At 41.7% G+C, this 18,146-nt stretch overlaps 1 protein-coding gene across 1 annotated transcript in view; it reads right to left on the bottom strand.

Annotated features, from left to right (window-relative positions):
• Positions 1 to 18,146, bottom strand: part of SUGT1 (SGT1 homolog, MIS12 kinetochore complex assembly cochaperone) — a 46,805-nt gene that overhangs the window by 4,864 nt on the left and 23,795 nt on the right. The window contains exon 10 of the mRNA XM_029057627.2: positions 17,319 to 17,426. Within this exon, the coding sequence (XP_028913460.1) occupies positions 17,319 to 17,426 (108 nt within the window). The remainder of the gene's footprint in view (positions 1 to 17,318; positions 17,427 to 18,146) is intronic.

The raw sequence follows: 18,146 nt of genomic DNA, 5'->3' as shown, positions 1-18,146 counted from the left end.
ATTAAGCACGTACTGTGTATAGAGCACTAAGCACTTGGCAGAGTACAATTTAATGGAGTTGATTGGACACATTTCCTGCCCACAACAAGCTTATATAGTACACTACCTTTACCTTTGTATTTGTAACTCAGTTAAACAATTCAGTCTTAAGATCATTAATGGCTAACACCTTTTCTGAGGAGGGTTACTCCACTTCCAACATGCCCATCCCAGCTGACCATGCCCATAGTACCCAAGGCAACTGTCCAGACCTCAAGTGGTCACTCCACACTGGAAAGATGCCATAGAGCCAAACACTTCAGGATCATTTTCTGTATTTACTGTCCAACTCAACTTTTTAGATTGTAGCCATTCGGGTTATGTAGTCAGTCTGGCGTTTTTTGTAGGATCCAATATTCAATAACTTTCTGAATACTCAGGATTAAAATTCTCACCTTAAAAGTAACTAGAACTTTAACACTGAAAAGGATACAGCTGTCTATTAACAGCAATATAAAGCATTAACACAGCTTCTCTTTCTATTCCTGAGAGCGAGGCTGTTAGTTTTCCTAGTTGGTGGAACTAAGACTTGTGGGGCAAAGGGTTTGGAGCCTCTGGGTTTGGAGCCTCTGTAGCATCTATCACATCAAGTAAAATTTCAGGTTTGTGACAACAAAGAGGGCTACACCTGATAGTTATCATGCTTTCAAGGTACAAGGGAAAAATCATTTAAACTTCGTTGCATGTTATGGTTTAGCTGCTTGAAATTTATAATTACTATTAGTTTCTTTCTCCAAAGTTTTTCCTGAATCCACCCTTTTCACTCCAGTCAGCACCAGTTCAAGTACTGGTCACATCACAGACTAATAATAATAATAATGGTGGTATTTGTTAAGCACTTACTATGTGCAAAGCACTGTTCTAAGTTCTGGGGGGATACAAGGTGATCAGGTTGTCCCACGTGGGGCTCACAGTCTTAATTCCCATTTTACAGATGAGGGAACTGAGGCACAGAGAAGTGAAGTGACTTGCCCAACAGAGTTACAACAGAGTAATTGAATCCACCACCTCCCTATCTCTAGTCATTGTCCGAGCTGCTACCTCAATTGTTTTCCCTGAAACATCGCTCGGCACGTTTGTTTCTCCCCTCCTCAAAAATCTCCAATGATGTATATTATCAATTAGATATTTATATTAAAGTCTGTCTCCCTCAATACACTGTAAACTCATTGTGGGCAGGCAGCATGTCTACCAACTCTATCGCATTTTAGTACAATGCTCTGCATACACTAAGCTCTCAAATACCACAGATTGCTCTTCTAATTGCACTTCACTCTTGACTTACCAGCTTCTGACCCCATGACTATATCATTCCTTTTTTTTTTCCCAAATGGCATCTTTTATACACTTACTATTTCCTGTACTGTGTACTAAGTGCTGGGGTAGATGCAAAATAATCAGATGGACACAGTCCCAGTTCCACCCAGGGCTCACAGTCTTACTCCCCATTTTTCGGATGAGGCAAATGAGGCACAGAGTAGTGAAGTGACTGGCCCAAGGGCCCAAGGTCACACAGCAGACAAGTGCTGGAGCCGAGATTAGAACTCCACTAGGGCTCTAGCTACTAGGCCATGCTGTCCTCCTCACAACTCCTCAAGCCCGCTAGACCTTAGCCCTCCCCATCTCAAAGTTCTCTTCAGAAATCTCCCCCAGTCATCTCCCCGAACCCTATAGCTATCACCAGTATTTTTTTTCTACCCAGCCTCAGCACTTAAGTTTATATATATATAGTCAATCATCTATCCTGATGTATTACTATTCTCTACTCTTCTCCCCCTTCCTACTGCTTACACTAATAATAATAATAATGTTGGTATTTGTTAAGCGCTTACTATGTGCAGAGCACTGTTCTAAGCGCTGGGGTAGACACAGGGGAATCAGGTTGTCCCACGTGGGGCTCACAGTCTTAATCCCCATTTTACAGATGAGGGAACTGAGGCACAGAGAAGTTAAGTGACTTGCCCACAGTCACACAGCTGACAAGTGGCAGAGCTGGGATTCGAACTCATGGGATTCGAACTCACTACTTATAAGTACTTTTGTATGTCTCAGATTGTGAGCTCCTCATGGGCAGGTAAGATTTTTTTCTTCGGTTTGTATTTTCCCAAATGTTTAGCACAGTGCATTACACTCTAAGCACAGAAATATTATTACTACGGTAACAATCGTTCAGTGCTATTGATCCAACACTAGCATCACATTTGCTTTGTCATTCATTGGCAGATATGGACCATTAATTGTAACTTGTAACAGTAACTTTAATCATTCTAATATATTCCCAGTGCAATATGTTTAAATGCATACCAACTCTGTTGTACGGCCCTTTCCCAGGCACTCTGTATAATGCTCTGCACACAGTGAGTGCTCAATAAATACTACTGATGATGATAATACTGAAGAGCCCAGCCTCTTGAGATGACATGACGAAGAGCGCAATGAACCCACCAGTGGTTAATCATAATAGTACTGTAATGACTAAACTATTAAGAGTGGATAATCAAAGCCACACTTGGTAAAATGTAAGGGTAACATAAATCTGCTGTGCTGAACTAATAATAAAGAAGTCTGCCAGGGCACACTAGAGCTTGGTGCTACCGTTGTTTATCACTGCAATTCAAAACCTACCTTCCCTGCCAAATCAAAATTCCTAATTCAACACCTCTTCCTAAGCAGATCTTCTACCTCCCTACTTACAACCGCACAACTGTGCTCCACTTCCTGGCCGGCTTCCAGTAACTACCAGCTTCATAAGGGAACAGGCTAGGCCAGGGTAGAGTGGGAGGCATAGGTGCCCTGTGTGGCTGGCTGGCTGTGGGGTTGAAAAAATAATTTGTTTTGGACCTCACTCCCTGCTCCAACAGTTCATTCCAATATGACTGACCATATCTCCATGCATCAGCCCACCCATTCATCACGCTCACCAATTTGTAAACCTCGGACCAAGAATACACAGTGGAAATACGGAATGCTGGAAGTATACAACAAGCCTTTGTATAGCATCAGTACAGGCTTCCTTGCAAAAGTAAATTGCATGTCACATATATCTATGCCTTACGGGGATTAATCTGAACCCGTAATAGACTGAATTATACCAGGGCAGGGGTAGGGTGGGGGAGGAAACATGTGCAGATAAGGCATTTACATTTTTAGATCTGTCTGGCTGCATATACTAACCCATTCATTTAAATCAGGGTTTCTTGGGATACTATAAATACTAATTTAAATGCCCAACTGCAGGGCTTAACCTTCCCAAAAGACTAAATAGGAACAGCAAAATTTTCCAAGAAAATTTACTGAGAGACTCATCTGTTCCTGAAACTCAAGGCCGAGATCCCACCCAAGGAGGTCAACAACGAAGCCATCTTACAGCACAGAGAATGTAAAGCAATCCAGTGAATCCTTACCACCTGGAGCAAGGTTACATTGACCCCAAAGACTAGAGCCACTGGGAAAAGGGAGTTTTGGCTTGTTCCACAACACTGAACCCATCCACTCACCTCATGTGAAATAAACTTTGGATCTAATGGTAGGGAACTAGTTTAAAAATAGACTTACATGCAAGGAATCAAATCTTCTGTACAACTAAACTTGTTTAAAACAATGAGACTCAGAAGGTCCTTAAGAGTAGAGTCTCCGTCTTTTCATTCATTCATTCAATAGTATTTATTGAGCGCTTACAATGTACAGAGTGCTGTACTAAGTTACAATTCGGAAACAGATAGAGACAATCCCTGCCCAATGATGAGCTCACAGTCTAATCGGGGGAGACAGACAGCAAAGCAAAGCAAAACAGAACAAAACAAAAACAAAACAATATCACGATAAATAAAATCAAGGGGATGTACATCTCAATAACAGAATAAATACGGTAATAAATAATACATACAAATGAGTACAGTGCTGAGGGGAAGGGGGGAGGAGCAGAGGGCGGGGTGGGGAGGGGGAGCAGAGGGGGAGCGGGCTCAGCTGAGGGGAGGTGAAGGGGGAAGGGGGAGGAGCAGAGGGTGGACGGAGAGCAGAGGGAGAAGGGGGGGAGCGCAGTCTTTTATTTTTACTGCAGTCCCAAAGTGCCCACTGCAGTGTTTCATGCATCTAACAGGCATTCGGTAAGTACTAGTGAACAATGGATAATGCAGGGCTAAGGAAATTAATTTTGCAGTTGATCGAAAGGCTACCTCTGCAAACTGTTTAAAGGCTTGAAAAACAGAAGTACTACCTCATAAAAAATTGCAGGTGCACATGGATTTGGAGACATGTTAATAAGATAACATATTATATTATTATTATATATATATTATTATATATATAACATATTATTATATATTATAACATGTCCATGTTAATAAGATGGACATATTATTATTATGTTGTTAAATACTTACTGTGTGTCACACACTCTTCTAAATGAGGGAGTAGATGCAAGTTAATCAGTTTGGACACAGTCTCTGTCACACACGGGGCTCAAAGACTAAATAGGAGGGAGTATGGGCATAAATACAATATGGATTTTTAGTGTTTAGCCCAACCTCACTGAATTTCTACTCATGATTTTTTTTTTTTTAGGAATTGGGATTAGATTCCTCGAAGTAAAAATATTGAAAATACTTCAAAAAGTAGAGTTTTGCCTAGGTAACTGACTCCCAAATTCAATTTTCACTCATCTTCTGTGGAAGTGGAAATGTTTTTTCTCCTTTGCCTCAAAACTGAAATGCTATAACTCCCCTACCCTGATTGAAACAAGGCTGTTTTAATGTTGCTACACCTGTCAACAAGTAGCTGTAATGTCAAATTTTCATTCAGCCGATGTGTATTACCCATAGACTCTGGAAAGAAGTGATATTGCTGAAAGAACATTTTCCTTCCAAATTTAGTGCACAGGAATCGTTACTATAAAAGCAAAAATAATACCTGAACTTTCCTGACATTGCCAATAATCTACATTCCTCTTTATCCCACTTTATATCAATGCTTGTCTCCCCCTCTTGATTGTAAGTTTGTTGTGGGCAGGGAATGTGTCTATTTATTGTTATACTGTACTCTCCCAAGTGCTTACTATGGTGCTTGGCACACAGTAAGTGCTCAATAAATACTACCGAATGAATGGATGAAAATTATCACTTTATTAAGTGATAATTCTCCCTTGGAAATTCTTTTCAAGCCTGAAATAATCCATACCGATACAGAGTAATGTTGAAACCCTCCAATTCCACTTCTTCAGCCAATTCAAATACTGTGCCCTGAACTGTATTAAGGAATGACCACACTTCATTCCATCAATAGGTATGTGTTTTTAATTGAACTTTTCAACACAACTGAAAATGCCTGATCAAAAATAAAAATTCATAATAATGCTATTTTCCCAAACAACAATTTCTACTTTTAAAATGGAATGTCACTCAGTTCAATTTTTACAGGTTCTAAGTGAAGCCTTAGGGTTCTCGGCCTGTGGTTCTAAGTTTAAAAGTGTAACTGTACCAGTTTTGACCAAGAAATTACGGGGTCTGTTAAATGTCTGGAAACAACCCTTCTGGGAACATAAAAGCTACTTTTACCATAACATTGTCACTCAATCAGGTTTTACATTTTGCCCACGTCAAAAAACTGGTCTGTGAGTATCAGCAATAACTTAACTAGCTCCTGATATCATCACTGCCCCCAAAGACTTAAGGATTTTGCCTCCCCCCTCAACTCCCAATTTCAGTTCCACGGGAACCAGAAGGAAGGGTGGGGAGAAGACTGAGAACAAGGAGGGTGGCAGCACATAGTGTACTTCTCAAGAGACAAAGCAGAGCCCCTGTCCAATGTAATCTCCATGAAATTTTGGCTTTGTGACTTAAATATTCAAAGTTCCTTGCTTTGCTTGAAGAGTTGCTGGGAAAAGTAGTCATGATTCTACCTAAAACCACTATAACCTGGGGAACCATACAGACCCAAGAACAAAAAGGCCTTTGTGAAGTCAAAGTCAGTGCTCCTAGCAACGAGCTGTTTAACCGGCAAGATGCTGACCTGAACTCAAAATTATACTTAATCCATTCATGAAGAAAGCTTTGTAACACCAATAATTTTAGATGGGTTTTTAAAAAAGGTGAGTCAGAGAGAAGGGAAAGATTAGTTTTCTGCAAATCCCTTTTCTAAGCCTCTGCTTCACTTTCAACTCTTGTACAGTTTAACACTCTATGGTTAGAAGTCTTAAGGATCAAGTTTTAAGTACTTTTTCCACAAATCTTTCCTGGCAGACCATTTCTACAATTATCACTCATCTCATTTATTTCTATCAAAGGAATTTAGTGATCATTTACTATGGACAGAGTACTGTACTAGGCCCTTGGGAAAGTACCATGCCCTTGGGAAAGTACCATAGAACAGCGTTGGTGATGCCAACCCTGCCCACAAAGGTTTTATAAATCTATAGGGGAAGACAGACACTAAAGAAGATTAAGGACAGGGGAACTAGTATTTCTCTATACTTTCTTCAGAAGAGAATTTGTAAGCATTTAAAAATAATAACAATGGTATTTATTAAGTGCTTACTATGTGCCAAGCACTGTTCTAAGCACTGGGGTAGATACGAGGTATTTAGGTTTAGGTATTAGGCTCACAGTTTTAATCCCCATTTTACAGATTAGCTAACTGAGGCACAGAGAAGTTAAGTGACTTGCCTAAAGTCACACGGCTGACAAATAGTGGAGTCGGGATTAGAAACCATAACCTCTGACTCCCAAGCCCGTGCTCTTTCCACTAAGCCATGCTGCTTCATGGTAAAATCATGCTAATCTTTTCAAATGAGTAAACTACATGGTTCAAAAAGGCAATCAAAACTGAACATAAAAGTGGACTCCAAAACTGGTGAATCTAGCATTATCCTTGACTTCATCTTTCTCATTCAAACTGTCACCAAATCCTGTAGTTTCTACCTTCATTCATAACCACTAAAATCTGCCCTTTCCTCTCCAGCTAAACAGCTCCTAGCAGTGATCCAAGCATTTATATAATAATGTTGGTATTTGTTAAGCGCTTACTATGTGCCGAGCACTGTTCTAAGCGCTGGGGTAGACATAGGGGAATTAGGTTGTCCCACGTGGGGCTCACAGTCTTAATCCCCATTTTACAGATGAGGGAACTGAGGCACAGAGAAGTTAAGTGACTTGCCCACAGTCACACAGCCGACAAGTGGCAGAGCTGGGATTCGAACTCATGAGCCCCGACTCCAAAGCCCATGCTCTTTCCACTGAGCCACGCTGCTTCTCCGTGCAAGAGAAGCAAGATGCTATATCCCATCTTGACTACTCAATCTGCCTCCCTAATGATCTCCCTGTCTTCTGTCTCTCCACTTTCCAGTCCCTACATCTCTCCTGCCCAGGTTATTTTCCTAAAAGTGTTCAGTCCACACCTCAAAACCCTCCAGTGGTTGTCTATTCACTGCATATCACACAGAAGCTCCTTACCACCAACTCGAACACAATCAGTTCTGCCCTCTCCTACCTTAAATTCACTGATCTCCTACAGCATAACCCAGAGAAGATGAGTGGCCTCGTAGATAAAGCACGGGTCTGGGAGCCACAAGGACCTGGGTTCTAATCCAGCCTCTGTCACTTGTCCGCAGCAGGACCATAGGCAAGTCACTTAATTTCTCTGCGATTAAAATGTGGATTAAGACTGAGCCTCATGTGGGACATGGATTGCATCAAACCTGATTAGCCTGTATCTACCCCAGAACTTAGTATCATGCCTAGAACATAGTAATAGCATTAAAAAAAAAAAAACCCACCCCACACTCTTCGTTCCAGTAAAACCAACCTACTCGCTATGTCTGGATCTTGTCTTCTAATAATAATAATGTTGGCATTTGTTAAGCGCTTACTATGTGCAGAGCACTGTTCTAAGCGCTGGGGGAGATACAGGGTCATCGAGTTGTCTCACGTGAGGCTCACAGTTAATCCCCATTTTACAGATGAGGTAACTGAGGCACAGAGAAGTTAAGTGACTTGCCCACAGTCACAAAGCTGACAAGTGGCAGAGCTGGGAGTCGAACCCATGACCTATGATTCCGAAGCCCAGGCTCTTTCCACTGAGCCACGCTGCTTCCCCAACCTTTGTCCACCTCCAACCCTTTGTCCACATCTTGCCTCTGGCCTGAAACTCCCCCTGCCCCTCCCCATTCATAGCCAACACACCTGTCTCCCCAGTTTCAAAGCCCTACTAAAATCACACCTCCTCCAAAGGGCCTTTGGCGACCAGGCCCACATTTCTCATATTCACTCTCCTTTTTAAGTTGCCTATGCACATGGATCTGTACCCCTTAAACACTTGATACTCATCCCACCTCCAACCCCAAAACATTTACAAACATAACCTTACACTCGCCCTTTCCCTTGAAGTTTATTTTAATGCCTGTCTCCCCCTCTAGACTGTGAGCTCCTTGTGGTCCAAGAACAGGTCTTCCAATTGCTGAGAGGCAATGTGGCCTACCGGAAAGAGGCCTGGGAGGCAGACAACTTGGACTCTAATCCCAGCTCCGCCACTTATCTGCTCTGTGACTGGGCAAGTCACTTCACTTCTTGGTACCCTAGTTATACTTCACACCACTGCCCGGATCATCTTTCTACAAAAACATTCAGGACATGTCACTCCCCTCCTCAAAAATCTCCACTGGTGGAGATTTGTGGAATGGAGAAAGCAGTTTCTCCATATCAAATAAAATCCATATCAAAAAAATCCCTGTATCAAACAAAAACTCCTCATCGTTGGCTTTAAAGCACTCCTTCACCTTGCCCCCCCCCCCCCCTTACTTCATCTCACTTCTCTCCTTCTACTACCCAGTCCGCATACTTTGCTCCTCTGGTGCTAACCTTCTCACTGTGCCTCGATCTTGTCTGTCATGCCACCGACCCTTGGTCTATACTCTGACTCGGACCTGGAATGCCCTTCCTCATCAAATCGGGCAGAAAGTCACTCTCCCCACCCTTCAAAGCCTTTTTGAAGGCACATCTCCTCCAAGACGTCTTCCCAGACTAAGCCCCACTTTTCCTCATCTCCCACTCCCTTCTGCGTCACCTTAACTTGCTCTCTTTGCTCTTCATCACCCCTTCCCAGATCCATAGCACTTACATGTATATATATATATATATATATATATATCTGTCATTTTGTTGTATTGATGTCTGTCCCCCCACTTCTCTAGACTAAACTCGTGGGTGGGGATTGTCACTGTTTATTGTATTATTCTTTCCCAAGCACTTAGTACAGTGCTCTTGCACACATTAAGCCCTTAATAAATATAACTGAAAAAATGAATACCTCATCTATAAAAGGGGGATTAACACTGCAAGCCATATGTGGGATAAGAACTGTGTCCAACCTGATTATCTTGTATCTGCCCTAACACTTCATATAGTGCCTGGCACATAATAAGCACTTAAATACCATTAAAAAAACCTTCCGTACCAGTCTCTCTCAAGAGTCTAGCATACTGCTCGACACACAGTAAATCCTTAATAAATACCACTGATTGACTGATGTTTTCACAGGCAAGTCAATCATTTAAAGGGTTCAAATACCTTCAGCTCTACCTCCCTCTAGACTCTCCTGCCCCATCACCTAGCACTGTCCTCTCAGCTCAGAACACCCTCCCTCTCCAAATCTGATCCATCACTGTTCTCCCCATATTCAAAGCTCTAATAAAATCCCTCCAACTCTAGCCTCCCACAACTAATCCACATAAACAAAGCAACCAACATTTACAAACTTATTTATGCCTACCCTCAGCACTTAATATAGGTTTATTCAATTCTTTAATTTGGCTACTTTAGTTATAAATATTTTGATTTCAGTCCCTCCATTAGAGTGTAAGCTACTTGAGGGCAGGAAATGGGCTACTTCTCTATTTTGTACTTCAAGCACCTAGAACAAAACCATTTGGTATACGGATTCTAGCCAAGACAGCTACAGAGAAGCGTGGCTCAGTGGAAAGAGCACGGGCTTGGGAGTCAGAGGTCATGGATTTGAATCCCGGCTCTGCCACTTGTCAGCTGTGTGACTGTGGACAAGTCACTTAACTTCTCTGTGCCTCAGTTACCTCATCTGGAAAATGGGGATTAACTGTGAGCCTCACATGGGACAACCTGATCACCTTGTATCCCCCCCAGTGCTTAGAACAGTGTTCTGCACTGTAAGTGCAGTAAGTAAGAGCTTAACAAATACCAACATTATTATTATTATTATTGTTACTAAACTGCTTTCGAGCAGAATTTTCCATAGTCTTCAGTGCATTTTTAGCAATTGAACAAAAGCTCCCAACATTTCAGTACACAAAAAGGATAGAAGAGAGATGAGGAGGTTCAGTTCCACGATGTCAGTCTGTGATCTTTGATAGATGTGTTGGGATAGAGAGAGAAAGATAGAGAGAGCGCACAAGGGTAGAAGAGAGAACTTTTGCTGAAAGGTTTATGAAATGTAATACTGGTTTCTAGAAAAGGATTACTTTTCTTACTCTCTCTGGTTATTTCTTCCAGTCCTCTTGGCATTTCTGAATGGGATGGAAAGAAGTGAGAACGATCTGTAAATTCATCTCACTGCAGCAAGAGATCGAGGGAAAAGGTGGAGAAGTTTGGTAGTTTCACATTAGGAAAGAAAGTCTGCAAAAATGACTGAAGACATGAAAGCAAGTGGAAGCAGAAGTTGTGGGCAGGAGTTCAGGAAGCTACAGCAAGAATGGAAGAGCCTAAGAACCTGAAAGCCAGCAACAGTATCAACAGAATTTCAGGGTGCACTGTGTGAACAGTACTGGACTAGAACAAAGGTCAGGCCAACAGGGCAATTTTGCAATTTTTCTATCAACAATTTAAAATGCTTCAGGTATCAACTTGTTTAGTTTTATCATCCATCTAACTCTGTGGCAGGCAGTGGGAGTGTAATCCGCTTACTCCCTCCTCCAACTCCCTTTAGATATCAAGAGCCTACATCTCTGACTCTACCCACCTCTGCAGGGAACTCAGCAAGTGGTCCCGGTCTCAAAGGCAGAAATTCTGGGGCTGAGGGTGTTGGCAGCAACAAGAAGAGTTTCTCTGTTCATTTACTTCAGCTGCTGCTGCTTGGTCTGGAGAGCACTCGTATGAGTGTGGGGAAAGGGGGTATGCAGAGGTTACTGAAAGTGAAAAATGGACACAGCCGGAGTACATCTCTACAACTGGACCGTTTGTTGCAGGAGGTTGTTCAGTGATGCACCTTAAGTCCTATGAGGTTTCCATGGGATGAAATTACACACACACATACATAGAGATACCCCCCAAACTTGTTTTGGGCAGGGAACGGGTCTACCAATTCTGTGTTGAACTCTCCTATGCACTTAATACAGTGATAATAATAATAAAAATGACAATAATAATAGTGGTACATGTTAAGCGCTTACCATGTGCCGGGCACTGTTCTAAGAGCTGGAATAGATATAAGATAATCAGGTTGGACATAGTCTCCGTCCCACAATATGGCTCACACTCTTAATCCCCATTTTAATAATAATAATGAAGGTATTTGTTAAGTGCTTACTATGTGCAAAGCACTGTTCTAAGAGCTGGGGGGAATACAAGATGATCAGGTTGTCCCACGTGGGGCTCACAGTCTTAATCCCCATTTTAGATGAGGGAACTGAGACACAGAGAAGTTAAGTGACTTGCTCAAAGTCACATAGCCAACAAGCGGCGGAGGCAAGATTATAACCCATGACCTCTGACTCCCAAGGCTGTGCTCTTTCCACTGAGCCATGCTGCTTCTCCAATAATAATAATGATGGTATCTGTTAAGCATTTACTAGGTATCAAGCACCATTCTAAACGCTGGGGTAGACACAAGCTAATAAGGTTGGACACAGTCCATGTCCCACATGAAGTTTACAATCTTAATCCCATTTTAGAGACAAGGTAACTGAGTCACAGATTAAGTAACTTGCCCAAGGTCAAACGGCATACACGTGGTGGATATGGGATTAGAATCTAGGCCCTTCTGACTCCCAGGCCCAAGTTCTATCCACTAAGCCATGCTAAGAGAACTGAGGCACCGAAGTTAAGTGACTCACTCAATATCACACAGCAGACATGTGGCAGAGGCAGAATTAGAACCAGATCTTTCTGATTCCCAGGCCCATACTCTATCCACTAGGCCATGCTGCTTCTCTGCTTGCTTTTCCTTCTCTCTCTCTCTCTGGCACATGCGCACCCGCCCACCTATATATATGCACCTATATACAAGTTGAGAATTACAAAATGGTAATTAGGGCCAAGTTTAGAGTAAGAGAGAAGAAATAAATAATGGCTTTTTTTAAAGGTCGTTCAGGTTTCAAAAGTCACTTTTAGATATGACCCCATATCTGTTCACACCAGCAGAAGAGAATGCAAAAAAAAAAAAGACAGCACAGTAAATTTGCTTTTATATATACATTATTTCATTCTTGTTTGACAGACCTTTTGAATTCAATTTCTATTTTAATAAGGAAGCATATATTCCAAAAAGCTAATTTTTCTACACAGCCCTGCTACTTCCTTGAAGCTATAATCCTGTGATTGTGTCTGCAGAGAGTTGTCATGGAAATTAATAAGATGCCACCAAGGAAATATTATGGTTTGTTTTGCAAATCAAGCAAGAAAATGGATTAGAAAGACATTTAAAAATCTGGTATCTTGTAAAGCTCAACAGATCTGAAAAAGATGCAGAAAATGAGAGCCTGAAAGATCATTTTAACTAATCTATTATTTACGAGAACTATATTAAACAGTGAAATATATTAAAATAATCCCCTAGTTTCACCAAGTTAATCAGCTTCTATACACAGGCGCACACAAAAAAGAAGGAAACAAGAAAGCTTCATTAATCAATCTTATTTTAGTGACTGTTACGGAGCATTGTACTATTCTTCAAAGAGCACTACAGACAAAAATTTCTGCTTTCAAGGAGAAATATATCACCAGAGTCAAATGAAGGAAGCAGGATTTTCAAATGATGAGTCAAAAAATAAAGAGCCGACCCATGAGAGACAGCAGGCTTGTTCCTCTCTTTTCTTTTTCCATAAAACACTCATAATACTTAGCACCAAACCAAAAACTGAACACACACAAACACACACACACAAACATCAACCTTTTGCTTTAACACAAGTTTGGCTTCTTAAATGAAAATAAAACAACAAAAGTTCATTTTGTTTTTCTTTTGCTATGTGCTAATCTTGCGATTTGGCTCCCCCTGCTGCCTGAACAGAAGCACTGAAAAGAAATCTCTCAGAATTACTTGATGCTGTGGATGGAAGGATCCAAGAGGACAAGTAATAGTATCCGGAATTTATGTAAGGCTTTCATTTTCCAAAATGCTTTCATGTCCATTCTCATCTGTCCTCACAAAATCCCTGAGAGTTAGGAAAGGGAAGGTATTAACTCCCATTTCACAGTTGGAGTGATTGAGGCACAGAAAGATTAAGTTGTTTCTTACTAGAGGATGCAAAGCAAGCCAGTGGGAGAAAGGGCTATAACTCAGGCCTCTTAAGAAATCGAATTGAGTGCAGATCGCTGTACTAAGCACTTGGAGAGAGTACAAGAGAGTTGGTTGACACCTTTTCTGCGCATAAAGAGCTTACAGTGGGGGTGGGGGGGAGACAATGTAAATAAATTATGGCTATGTACCTAAGTGTGGTCGGGCTGAGGAAGGGGTGAATGAAGGGTGCGAATCCAGTGAAGGCCTCTTAGAAGACAGGTGCCTTCAATAAGGCTTTTGGGGGCAGGGGAGGAATAACTGTCTGTCAGAAATGAAGATGAAGGCAAGAGGCAGGATGTGGATGAGAAAGACAAGATCGAGGTAGAGTAAGTTGGCATTACACGAGCAAAGAATGTAGGCTGGGTTGTAGTAGGAGAGTAGCGAGGTAAAGCAGGAAGGGGCAAGGTGATTGAGTGCTTTCAAGCCGATGGTAAGGAGTTTCTGCTTGATGTGGAGGTGGATGAGCAAATGCTGGAGGTTCTTGAGGAGTGGCGAAATAGGGACTGGACAAGTGAAGTTTGCCCTGGAGTGGGGAGAGACAGGAGGTAGGGAGTAATCACAGAGGGACAGGATAGGATAGTTTGTTAGATTAACATGGTGGAAGCTTGGGTGGAGAGGAAAAGGCAGACTTTAGCAATGTTGTGAAGGTTGAACTGCCAGGATTTAGTGCCACTGAATACATGGCTTGAATTTCTGGTCCTTTCTTTAGAAAAACAATGCATTCGCTATGTGCTAAGCAATGAATTGAAACAAGATGAGTCCAGACAGTCCCTACCCAAGTGATGCTCACAATCTAACTAACAGGGAGAACCCAGATAGTCTACCCCAATTTTACAGATAAGGAAACTGAGGCACAGTAGTCTTGTGGATAGAGCGCAGGCCAGGGAGTCTGAAGGACCTGGTTTCTAATTCTGGGTCTGCCACTTTTTTTTGCTGTGTGATATTGGGCAACTTCTCTTTGACTCAGTTACTTCATCTACAAAATGAGGACTAAGATTGTCATCCCCACTTGGGACATGGAAGCCTGATTACCTTGTACCCCACCCCAGTGTCTGGCACATAATACGCACTTAACTACTTTAAAATTTTAAAAAAAAGTGACTTGCCCATGGCCACTTAAATCAAAACTGGGATTACAAACCGGGTCTCCTAACTCCCAATTCCTTGATCTTTCCACGAAGCCAAACTGCCTCCAGAGAGAGATGCCAGGTTCTAGAAGCTCAGGCCACTTGAGAAATTGCTTGGGTTACAGGCAGCCTCAGAGTGCCTACTGGAACAGCAGCCACGAGAATCCACAAACACTTCAGCCATTACTGTGGCAGAAAGAAAGGTAGTAGACCTCAGTGGCAGTGGTCACTTATCTGCTGCTTGTTGTTGGGTAAATCATTTATCTTTTCTGTACCTCAGTTACATCATCTGTAATATGGGAAGTAAAGTTATCAGCCCCATGTGGGACCTGGACTGTATCTGACCTGATCATCTTGTATCTACCCCAGTGCTTGACACATAGTAAGTGTTAAGTACTAATAAAAAGAAAAAGAAATGGTGAAGGACAATGGTTCTTGGTGGCAGTGGTAGAGGACAGCTGCCCCAGCAACCCCTTCAGGGAAAACCTGACAATCACCCACACACCTTCACTAGATGCTCCACAAAAAGCCCAAAGGGGGCAGAGGGGCCCTCGAGGAGCTGCTTGATTATGAGCTTAAGGACCGACTCAGTACATGCAATAAGGCTGAAGGCACCAGAGGGTTAAAAATCCCTTCAAAATCCCCTGGCTAAAACTTACAACTAACTGTGCAACTTAAGGACAGTAATAATTCAGAATTATAATGATGACATTAATAAAGTATGATAGTATTATTAAGTGCTTACTATTTGCCAAGCATTCTAAGCAGTACTGGAGAAAGTCCAAGATTAATGAGGTTGGACATGGTCCCTGCCTCACAGGGGGCTAAGTAGGAGGGAGAACAGGTATGGAATCCCCATTTTACAGATGAGGAAACTTGGGCACAGAAGTAAACTGACTTGCCCAACCAAGGTTATACAGCAGGCAAATGGAATTAGAATCCAGGTCCTTGCTCCTATTAAGCCACCCTACTTCCCAAGGACTTCTGAGTCAAAGATCAGCAACCCATATGTTCTAATAATACTTTTAAGTATATAAAGTATAATAATAATAATACTTTTGAGTAGCAGTGAGGCTTGTGGATTATATGGACCTGGGAGTCAGAAGAACCTGGGTGACCTTGTCTGTGTGACCTTGGGCAAGTCACAACTTCTCTGTGCCTCAGTTAAAAATGGGGATTAAGACTGTGAGCCACATGCGGAAACTGGACTGTGTGTTCCACCTGATTAGCTTGCATCTACCGCAGAGCTTATTACAATGCCTGGCACATAGTAAATGCTCAAATACCATAAAAAAAGCCCCAGTCACTTTGGAATTATTTTCCTTGGGCAAAGAAACTACATACTAAAGTCCTTATTTCTATTTCTGCATTTTTCTGAAAGTGCCATGCATGGGCAAGAAATCTAAAACCAGTTCAAACCAACTACATCTTAAAGCTGCACTTTAACTTGCCCGATATGTCACAGCACAAGACGTGAAAACAACTGTACAATAAAGTCTCTACATACCAAAAGATCCCTGAAACCGCAATGCCAAACCTCAGAGGATTTATTTCCTTAAACACATTTTCTAGACCTATTGATTTCATGGAACCAGTTACACATCTAACCCATTTAATTTCTCATTATTAGTCCTTTTCTACAGACAACTATTTAGAAATTTTGCATCAGAACTTAGTGTTACAAGACCAACTTTCTAAGAAAAAATTAAAAAATGAAAATCTTTCAGCACAAACTAATCAAGGAAGTAGAAGAGCTGGTATAATATATAGTCAGCACCCATTCCAGGGTAACAAATCTCCCCAAAGGATGCAGCATAGCTCACAGGGGATAAAAGCTCTACAGCATAAATAAACCTGCAGGTGCCCTCAAGCAAAGTAGGAGGGACAAGGTAAAACTGAGCTAAAACTGTCAGATGGCTAGGCTTGGATTTCTGGAGAATGAGGTCAGGTAATAATTATGCTTTGTCTTATTACTGAGCTGTTGAAGGCTAATTGGAAATACCATCTTTCCAACTTTAAGATTTTGCTCAATACTTGCTAAATCAATTTGAGAAAGTGACCCTTATCTATCAATCAACCCATGGTAGCTGTTAAACACTTGGGTTCAGAACACCGCACTTAGCATTTGGGAGAGGACAACAGATTGGTAAACGTGCTCCCTGCCCATAAGGAGTTTACCATCCAGAGACCACTACAGGGCTACAGCAATGCCACCTGAAGAACAAAATTCCCTCCGTTTGAGATATTTGGTCAAATTGGGCCAGAATTCAAACAGTCCAGATCTCGTGATTTCCTTTCATTGGAGATTTTGGTAAACCCTGAAATGAAAGTATTTAAATCCCCTTTGGGAACCTGTATCTATTCTGCCATGTTGACTGTTTTCACAAGACACCGCCCATGGGGAAGTTCACCTACGAGAACAAGGGAGGTTGAAAAGGTCAATGTGAGACCCGCACTCAGCCATATTATGCACACAAAAAAGCTGTTCCTTACTGCGTTGTTAGTGGCCACTGCTGTTTTCTATTTGGCTCCCTTGTCCCATGTTTCTCATGAAACAATAACTCGAAAGGAGCGTCTCAACTGCCTTTAGATTATAGCCCTATAGTAGTGGTAATTTCCTCTTTTAAAAGGTTTTACCTTGGTTGAAAGTAGTCTAAAAGTACTCTGGTCAGGCACAATGGGGTGAAGAAGTGCAAGCTTTAAATTGTAGTCCTCTCCAGTCGGAAGCTTCACCAAAGCAGATAACTGTGAGACAGAGATCATAGCAGATCATCATAAGGAAAACTAGTAACCGGCCTCAGTAAGAAATAACGTTGAACTTTTACCTCCAAGACAATTGCAACAATATTTTAGAAAGATACTGTACTTTGAACCACTGCCAAGTAAAACATGACCATATGCTAGGTTCACAGCCACCACCAAATATGAAGATGTAAGCACCCATTTAGTAAACTTCAGGGCAGGCAGCAGACAACTTCATTACAATGTAATACAGAGTAATTTAAAACAAACCCACATTCAGGGCTCGACAAATTCACTCAGTAATAGTGGAAAAACAAACAAAAAAAACCCACCAAGGTTGGAGAAGGCTGCCCCATTAATACTATATGTAATCAATAAGCATAGCCTGAGAAAGGGGAGGCAAAAAGTGGCTAGAGAAGACAGCAAACAAAAAATAAGTAAAATTAGCTCCTGACAATAGGTCATTTTGACTGATAAATGAAGCCAACATCTTTGGAGCGCTATATAAATGCAAAAGAGAAACAGAGAAAGTTTTACCACTCATTTCTTGGTATTAAGGTGGATTTGAATACATGGCAGAGGTACCTTTCTTCCTCTCCACCCTTATTTTCTGACTCTGGAGAGATCCCACCTCAGGGTGGGAACAGAAACACTCCCCATCCCACACAGCCCAACTCAGGGAGGGAAAAAAAAAGACTGTAGAGAACAAAAGGGAAATAACTG

The sequence above is a fragment of the Ornithorhynchus anatinus genome, chromosome 2, assembly GCF_004115215.2.
Source record: "Ornithorhynchus anatinus isolate Pmale09 chromosome 2, mOrnAna1.pri.v4, whole genome shotgun sequence".
Lineage (NCBI taxonomy): Eukaryota > Metazoa > Chordata > Mammalia > Monotremata > Ornithorhynchidae > Ornithorhynchus > Ornithorhynchus anatinus.
This window is presented reverse-complemented; position numbering and strand designations above follow the sequence as displayed.